Raw genomic sequence first — 9,722 nt, 5'->3', positions numbered from 1 at the left:
GGGGTTGCAAACGTGGGGGAGCGACGCCATCTCCTGGTAAGGGATGGGAACGAGCAAGAAAAAAGCCAAACGCAACTTGAGGGCTAAGCAGCGGCAGCTTTCGTTTCAAAGAGTCAAGCCGCCAATCTCCGGCGCCCGTGGACTCAGAGGACCGCCCCTCCTGGTGGCTCTGACCACTCCAGTGAGCCCTGCGCAACGTGATTGACAGGCCAACAGCCCGGTCCGTTACCTAAACTCGTCACTCCGGAAACAGTGACCGGATCCTTCCGGAAGCTCAGGGTCCGCGCTCTCCCAGCATCCTTTGCTTTGCGGCTATGCTCAGTCCTGTCCGGCCAGTCCCGCCTTGCGCGCCCATTTCGAGCCCGAGTTTCCAGCTCGACTTTGCAGGCTCGAGAACCCGGAGCAGATTTTCCAGGACTCGGTTCTTGGGCTGTGGCTATGGGGGCAGGAATGGCGCAGCTCGAGGGTTACTACTTTTCGGCTGCCCTCAGCTGCACCTTCTTGGTGTCCTGTCTCCTCTTCTCCGCCTTCAGCCGGGCGCTGCGAGAGCCCTACATGGACGAGATCTTCCACCTGCCGCAGGCGCAGCGCTACTGTGAGGGCCATTTCTCCCTCTCGCAGGTGGGGTCCCCCCCCTCGGACGGGCCGGAGAGGGCCAGCCCGCCCCCCGCACTCCTTTCTTCTACCCTTGTCCCTTTGGTCCCACCGATCTACCCTTCCAGCGTCGAAATAGGAACTGGGTAGTCTCTTGTTCCTGTCCCTGAGATCTGAAGTATTTGTTTAATGAATGAACAGAAGCAGTCCCTGTCCTAGGAAGTAATGTTCTGGGAGGTGAATGTATTCGCTTTACCGCAGGGTACAACCCAGACACACGGTACGTTTCCCTCTTAGTAGCTGATAATAACTCTCCCAGGTTCTCTTCCCCAATCCCTAGATCAGAGGCAATGGGCTGCCCCTTGGAAATGTCAGAAAACTTCACTTTCGTTCACTTGTCAAGAGCTTCACCGTGGGGTACCGTGGGGAATACCGTGGGAATGGGGGGAATTTTCAGCCACCAAGAAACGGCAAGTTCCATTAGTTCCATCCTTGGTGTTTATAGAACCTTTTGTTAACTGGGTAAACTGGCACCCAGTGAAGTGGCATCATGTTTGAATATATGATTGGCTACGTAAATATAGAGTTAAAAAAGTAGATGTATTACCCTTACTCTTCTGGGAAGGCAATATAGAATAGTGGTGAAAAATAAAAGCCTGTAGTTAAAGACCTGATTTTAAATCTTTGTGCTGTTATTTACTAGTTACCTGACTTTGGACATTTTTTGAGTTTCAGGCTACTCATCTGACAATATATATTATTATAGCAGGATCTACTATAGGACATTTTGCAGGATTAAATACAGAGGATTTAGCACAATTCTTGGCTCAGTACATGTTAGCTGTCATAGAGCATGTGGTTTGATCTCTTTAAATGCTTCCTTCTCTCCAAAATTGATGCATCAGAGGTCCAGCCAATGCTTCCACACTTTAAAACTGGAACATTTGGAATTTAATCACCAAAATACTCTTCAGAGTCTCTGAGGGTAGGTCTTGGAGATGGAAACTGATACCAAGTTAGTGTTGTCTCCTGGTTACAGATACCTCTGCACAAAACAGGTACAGAGGCAAAAGATAAGCAAAACTTTTCTTTCCAGGAGACATTTCATCTGCTGAGGACTTATTTAACCATCGTGTCACAGAATAACTTCCCAGATGTGTTTTTGAGCTTGACCTCCCTGTGTCGGTCCTGTCGGTGTTTCATCTTGCTCTTGTTTCATTGTTGGCCTTTTCTTTTTAAGTGGGACCCAATGATTACTACATTACCGGGCTTATACCTGCTGTCAGTTGGAGTGGTCAAACCTGCCAGTTGGATCTTTGGATGGTCGGAACATGTTGTCTGCTCCATCGGAATGCTCAGATTTGTTAATCTTCTTTTCAGTGTAGGCAACTTCTATTTACTCTATTTGCTTTTCCGCAAGGTACAACCCAGGCACAAGGTATGTTTCCAAAATAATTTATTACAAATTTATATTTGGTCAGGTCCACAATTTTGGTAAATTGGTTTTATGAGATCGGGTGAAAAGTATCTTCAGCTCTTAGTGTGTGTGTATATTTTGTTAAGATAAAAAGCAAGCCCCCTACCCCCATTTTAGAATAAATTCATATTTAAATACTTGAATAACTTATTTATTTGTGAAACCTAAAGTAAATATTTGTGAATCAGATGAGTTCAGTAAATGTTTATTGTGCTTATTATGTGTGCTAGGCACTAAGACCACAGAAATAAGTAAGGCATTTTTTTTCTTACCAAATTTTTATCTTCACTAGGGAAGACAGAGGAATACCTGTATTTACCTCAGGAATTTTGAGGTGGATTGCCTGGCTTTGAATTCTGTCCATTTACAGGTTGTGTTACTTTTAGCTGGTTACCCTTAGTGACTCCGTGTCTTCATCCATTAAATGGGAATAATACAGAATCTGCATCACAGGACTGTAAGGTCTACAGGAGCTTAATAAATGGAAGGTGCTTAGAACAATGCCCGATAGAATAGTAAGGACTCAATAAATAGCAATTATAATAATTATTTTTAACTTAGATGATTTCAATAGTGTAAATTGTGAGAGGGAGATAGGTAAAAGATGCTATGAGGACACAGGAGGAGTAGAGGAGCACTTATTTTGCAGCCTGACTAGCAGGAAGATGTATGGGTGGCATTGGGTAAGACTTCACAGAAAAGGTGGTACCTGAGCTGAATCTTGATGAACAGACAGGACTGCAGGTTGGGGAATGAATCCTGACAGGAGAAAAAACATAAACAAAGGTAGAAAGGAGTTGAGCAACAAGATGCAGAGAGAATTGCTATTTGGAATCACAAGATTATAAAGTATAAGGTTGTGAGGCTGGACAAGTAGATAGGGGTGAAGTCATGAATGTCCTTATATGTGATGGAAAGGATTTGAACTTTGGCCTTGAATTTTAACCAAGAGAATGGCATGGTCTGATTTGGTGATTTAAATACTGTGGAGGATAAAAATTTCAGGAGATAAGAATGCTTTCAAAATGGGAAATAGTCTGTGAGAAATGCCAAAATAAGATATTTAACTTTAGACTGGGCCCACTATTTTCAGGAAAAACCCTGTAAGTTCATCATGAAACAGTAAGATCATTGGATATAGTAGTGTAAATGCTATATACATATTTACATTCTCTCTAAAGTAGACTTTTGAAGGGGTATCTTTAAAAGAAATTGATAAGAAATTGATGATGATGGCTAAATGAATGCTCATTGGCGGCCCTAAGACTTAAGTTCAGGGAAATGAAACCGTGTGCTCTATGTCCCATTCATCAATATGTTCCTTACAGAATTTAGTTCAGTGTCTTCCACACAATAACTCCTTAACTATTTGCTGAATGACTCAAAGTATTTCAGGACATAGAAGCTTTGGCATACACATGTATTGTCTTCATGGCTTCCAAACCTATTGATACAACTAAAAGGTACCAGAAAGCATCCTTACAGTTGTATATTGTGTTTCTGTAAAACTAGAAATAGGATTAATATTGAATAATTTTACTTAAGATTCAGATAGGTTTTTTTTTAATTAATCTCTTTGTTAGCTCAGTAGAAATGGCATATTTGTTTTATCGTGAAAATAATTTTACATGTGTTTTCTCTTCCCCTTAGGCTGCCTCAGGTGTCCAGAGAATCTTGTCAACGTTAACATTAGCGGTATTTCCCACACTCTATTTTTTTAACTTCCTTTATTATACAGAAGCAGGATCCATGTTTTTTACTCTTTTTGCCTATTTGATGTGTCTTTATGGAAATCATAAAACTTCAGCTTTGCTTGGATTTTGTGGCTTCATGTTTCGTCAAACTAATATCATCTGGGCTGTCTTCTGCGCAGGAAACGTCATTGCACAAAAATTAACTGAAGCTTGGAAAACAGAGCTACAAAAGAAAAAGGAAGAGCGGCTTCCCCCTATTAAAGGACCATTTTCTGAATTCAGGAAAATTTTTCAGTTTCTTTTGGCTTATTCCATGTCCTTTAAGAATTTGAGTATGCTTTTCCTTTTGACTTGGCCCTACCTCCTTCTAATGTTTCTGTTTTGTGTTTTTGTAGTTGTTAATGGTGGGATTGTTATTGGCGATCGAAGTAGTCATGAAGCCTGTCTACATTTTCCTCAGCTCTTCTACTTTTTCTCTTTTACTCTCTTTTTTTCATTTCCTCACCTACTGTCCCCTAGCAAAATTAGGGCTTTTCTTTGCTTAGTTTGGAAACGTAGAATTCAGTTTTTTATGATTACCTTAGTCTCTCTGTTTTTAGTTTGGAAATTCACTTATGCTCATAAATACTTGCTCGCAGATAATAGACATTATACATTCTATGTATGGAAAAGAGTTTTTCAAAGATACGAAATTGTGAAATACTTGTTAGTTCCAATATATATATTTGCTGGTTGGAGTATAGCTGACTCATTGAAATCAAAGTCAGTTTTCTGGAATTTAATGTTTTTCATATGCTTGTTTACTGTTACAGTACCTCAGAAACTGCTAGAATTTCGTTACTTCATTTTACCTTATGTTATTTATAGGCTTAACATACCTCTGCCACCTATATCTAGGCTTGTTTGTGAACTGGGTTGCTATGCAGTTGTTAATTTCCTAACTTTTTATGTCTTCCTGAACAAGACTTTTCAGTGGCCAAATAGTCAGGACATTCAGAGGTTTATGTGGTAACATCAGAGATATCTTGAGTTCTAAAAATTGACTGTTTAGACTATCTCCACAGTGAACAACTGAACAGGTAAAAATTATGGACTTTCTTTTGGGCACAGTGGTGATCCACAGATCACATCAGATTTTTTGTGTTTTAAACATCAGATATATGTGTTTTAAACACATACAGTAAATCCAAGGAAGTGGTAAAGAACTGAGAAGTGTTTAAGACTTGATCCGTAAGCCTGAATAATGGAAAATGAAATTGTTTACGGTTATTTCATGATACCTCTTTGGTACTGCTGGCCACTCAAAAAGTTTGAAAACATTTTACAGGTACAAGTTTGAGAAAACTGAGCTTTATAGTACTGAAACTTATTTATTTTTATCAATTTTCTTCAGAAAGCAATAGCAGACAAAGTGTTTGAAAAAATTTACAAATGATCAGGTAATATTCTTGATTGAAAAGTTAACAGTACATTTCAGTAAGTTACAGAAAACATTTTCTGTATGAAAAGTTACAGAAAACATTTCAGTAAATATAATTTTAATCATAAGGCAAAATAGACTCAGATAATAAATCTTATAAATTAGAGGCTCATCTAGGTTGATCTTGTAATTAAGTTGATTTTTGTTAAAAGTCTAAAAATGATCAAGCCCTTTCACTAATTTTTATTTTTATTTTATTTTATTTTTTTTGAGAGAAAGAATGTACACATGAGCAGCTGGAGGAGGGGCGTGGGGAGGGGAGGCCAGAAAGAGAGGGAGAGAGAGAATCTTAAGCAGACTCCATGCCCAGTGCAGAGCTCAATGCAGGGCTCAGTCTCGCAACCCTGAGATCATGACCTGAACTGAAATCAAGAATTGGGCGCTTAACCCACCGAGCCTCCCAAGCACCCCACTAATTCTTTTTTTTAAATATTTATTTAAGTAATCTCTGTACCCAATGTGAGGCTCGAACTCATGACCCCAATATCAAGAGTGGCACACTCTATTGACTGAGCCAGCGAAGTGCCCCCCTTTCACTAATTCTTAGTATGAAATGTATGATGGCCAAAGATAAATTGTGTTGATGATAATACCTTTTAAAAGGGATTTTCTTTCTGAAATACATTACTGTATAGTTTCTTATGGCTGTTGTAACAGATAGCAACAGACTTGGTAGCTTAAAAAAATGTCTCCCATGGCTCTCGAGGCTGGAAGTCTAAAATTAAGGTGGTGGCGGGGCTGGTTACTTCTGGAGGTTCTGAGGGAGAATCTAGCTTCTGGTGGCTGTCTGCAGTTCTTGCTGTTCCTTGGTTTACACATGCAGCACTCCAATCTCTGCCTCTGTCTTCACGTGGTCTTCTTTCTCTTAAAAGGACAATGTCATTGGGTTAGGTTTTACCCTAATCCAGGATGGTCTCATGTCGAGATCTTTAATTAAATCTACAAAGACCCTTTTACCAAATAAGGGCACATTTACAGGTTCTGAGTAAACTTTTTTGTGGGATACTTTTCACCCACTGAAGTTACCAAAGGATATTTTAGGATAAACCTCATAAAATTTGTAGGAAATAATTTCTTTGCTGAGATATTTTAAATTATGTCTTTACTGAAAGGTAATTCTGAGATAACATAATTACAAAAGAAAGGGTAATTGGTATTTGATTCCATTATCCAAAATAGTTAGAATTGAAAGGAATCATTGATCTAGTCTTATTTTGTAGATTAGGGAGCAGCTGATTGGATAGGATTTTTTGTGTGAGTCTCTGGATTCTGTGTCTACTGTTTCATGTACATTCATTGGGTTGTCATTCTGTTAACAGAAAAGTATTATTTGGACATGTTAACTTTGACATGCAAACTTAGAACTGTGAATACAATTTATCTTTTAATCTCACTTTACATTTGTAAACTTAAAAATAACTGTAAACAAATAACTTTGTCTTCAGTGTTAGATTGTGCTTTCTCTAGGTTTTAAACAGTGGGTAGATGTGGAAAGTATTCTTCATTTGCAAATATAAAATTGTGCAGGTGAAAATGACAGGTATAGTCTTGAGTAGTAAGTACAGGGCAGTCTTGTACTCTGTTCAGTACTTAGAAAGTAGATTGACTCTCTAGTTGTAACAGTGATTGTTGACAGATGTTTTTACTCATTTTGTTTTTTGGTAATTAGATAAGAAAACACAAAGAAATTATTTTATAATGGAGATCTGAGTTCCGGGATGTCAAAATAACTTTCTTATCTGTTATTATTAATGCAAGGCTTTTGTGATTAGGAATATTTCTGAGACGCACAAACTTTCCCTCTAACCCATTCTGGCAAACGTGAGGAAACCATTCCACTCCATAGATTGGGGGAATCACTGTTCCAGTTCATTTGTAAGTGTTGAATTCCTGCTATTTTAAGAGATTGTTTGGAGGAAATCCACACCCAGAGGGAAACAGGTTAACCGTCCATGTTTTCCATAAAGTATATAAAATATAGTACTTAACATTTCAGAAAAGAATACTGTGAATTAAAAGGTGCTGTGGAGCGTAGCTTTTAGAAACATCCTAAGTTGCATTTGCGTTTTGAATATTTTTCAAGAATTATCAAATACGTATTTTTGACATGAATTTTTAAAAAAATTAAATGTAATTGAATTTCTCGATTAAAAGATTATTTTAAAAAAAAATTATCGGTAAGTTGAAGAGCCTGTGGAGCCTTGCAATTACTGTTAAAGTCTTTAAGTAGAATTATTTTAAGGAATGTCCTAAAAAGATTTAGTCCATACATTTTTAAGCCTTGTAATAAATCCTTTTGAACTTTTTCTACCTTACATGAAATTCCATAGATAAAAAGTATTTCCTTTATATGACGTTAGTAAGCTTGCAGTGTGCTGTGTGTTTCCTCACATATTATTAATGTTTTCTTTTAGTGGATATACCTAGAAACTTTTTTAATGTATCTAACTATGTTTTTAAATTATGTGAGCTGTCTGGCCTCTTCCTCCTCCTCTTAAAGTTATTTCTAGAACGTGCTTAGTCTATCATGAAGTACATTAATATAAGTAGCTTTAATGTAGTTTATTTCTAATAGGTAAATAGCTTAATGTAGTATATTTCTAGTTCGAATTTAACTGCCACTGTGCTTGACATTTTTTTTTTTTTTATAATTGTCTGAAGACGTGAGGAGAAGAAAAGACATTCTCATTTTTATTATACTTCCTAAATAGTGGACATTTATTTTAGATAAGCATTTAAGTAAAATGTTGATATGAAAAATAATTCACGTTGATTAGGTTAGAGAGCATTTATTATCTTTGAGGCAATTAGAATTTCCTTAAGGGAAACAAGAAAGAAGTATCATGCAAATAATGAGAAAGCTTTTTCGAATGGAAATTTAAATATGACTTAGGAACCATGGGCTTGTAGAAGAAGCACCTAACATGAAAGTTAGGATTTCTGTATTTGTGGCTTTAGATTCAGTAAAGCAAGTGATTGAATCTTTTGTCCTCATTTCAAATGAGAACAGATTTGTCCTGACTCTGGTTATTCTAGCCTGACATGTGTCTAGCCTTATTTCAAAAATAATTCAGCCCCCGCCATATATCCATAAAGTTCATAAATATATCATATAGTAAATGTCAAATAAATGTGTACTGAATGAAGTTTTTAGTATAGAATGAAGTGAACGTCTTAGAAAAAACATACTATATAACCATAAGCTAATTTTAGGAAATAAATCACATGCTTCATAATGAAAGCCATCCTAAACTTTTTCTGCTTAAATTTTCTGACCTAGTTTTAAATTTTTTTATTTACTGTAGTGTTTAAAACTTACACATGTATCTACTTGTAAATATGTTATATGTTGTTATTTATAATAGGATGTGATTTCAAAATTTTTGCTGTTTATTTAAAATAAGAAAAATAAGTAACTTTCAACCATTAAAATATAATAGCAGTAAAACTTCTGATGCTTATTAAACTTTTAAGGGAACAGAGATTTCAACCAATTATGAATAATTTGTGTTATTTTAGTTAGGCTGCATTTTAGTACTTTAGGGATAACTGTCATTTTTTATTTAGGGTACTTTTTTATGTATCTAAATGTGGACAATATGACAAACATTTCCAATATATTAAAACTTGTATAGCTGAGAAAATTATAATAAAAATGGATAGATGATATATTTTTTAACACTTACCCATGAATCTAACACTAAATTCTTTAACATTTGGAAATTAGGGTAAGAAGTGTTGCCACAGTGAAGAAATCCAATGATACTGTATTTTGCTTGTTAAAAATTGGGCATTTGATGAATTTAATGTTAATTAAATTTGAGCCCAGTGCATCACCATCAGACAAAAAGAGATTCGGTATTTTTCCGAGGAGATAAATATTAAGTGTTGTATTGAATTTTTTCACACTGACTGGAACTTTACCCTGATTCAGTTCAGTTGAACCATTGGGGCTGGGGGGACATACAAAATGAGGAAGTAAGGGAAGAAAACTAATGATAACTAATAATTGCTATAATTTATTGAGCACCTATAGTGTTCTAGGCATTATACTGGCTGATTTATAAAACATTGTCTCATTTGATCCTACTCATATTTTGATGAAGCAGATACTGATTTCTCTTTGACTACTGGAGAAACTAAAGTTAAGGCAGACCAGGCAAGTAGCCCAAAGTCCGCGCTGTCACTTAAGAACATAGGCTGGCCTGACTCCCAAGCCTGTGAGTTTTCAACTGAGACTGCCTCGGTGAGAAAATTTTTCATTAAGAGAAGTAAAATATGGAGAGAGAGGTGGTAATCTGTCTTTACTCTGCATTAATCAGGACATTCATGACCTATTGTTTATTGTATGTAGTCATTTTTTAAAATGCTAGCAACTATTTAAAGGAGCACAAACAGATAGTTGTAAGAGAAAGGGCTTTTAAAAGAATATATAGGATGTTTAACTTGGAGAAGTAGGGATCCTACAACTTGATAA

General features: G+C 36.6%; 1 protein-coding gene across 1 annotated transcript; it reads left to right on the top strand.

The window, feature by feature from the left end:
• The first annotated feature begins 295 nt into the window (after positions 1-295).
• ALG10 (ALG10 alpha-1,2-glucosyltransferase) lies at positions 296-4,918 on the top strand. The gene is made up of 3 exons (XM_045873633.3): positions 296-621; positions 1,835-2,032; positions 3,722-4,918. Exons 1-3 carry the CDS (start codon positions 439-441, stop codon positions 4,775-4,777), a joined length of 1,437 nt encoding a protein of 478 aa, XP_045729589.1. The 5' UTR covers positions 296-438; the 3' UTR covers positions 4,778-4,918.
• The last annotated feature ends 4,804 nt before the right edge of the window (positions 4,919-9,722 follow it).

The sequence above is a fragment of the Mirounga angustirostris genome, unplaced genomic scaffold (genome assembly GCF_029215605.1).
Source record: "Mirounga angustirostris isolate CCGP_5_RB_7025 unplaced genomic scaffold, mMirAng1.0.hap1 SCAF_5, whole genome shotgun sequence".
In the NCBI taxonomy this organism is placed as follows: Eukaryota; Metazoa; Chordata; class Mammalia; order Carnivora; family Phocidae; genus Mirounga; species Mirounga angustirostris.
The sequence above is the reverse complement of the archived record's forward strand: the minus strand, read 5'-3'. Positions and strand labels throughout refer to the sequence as shown.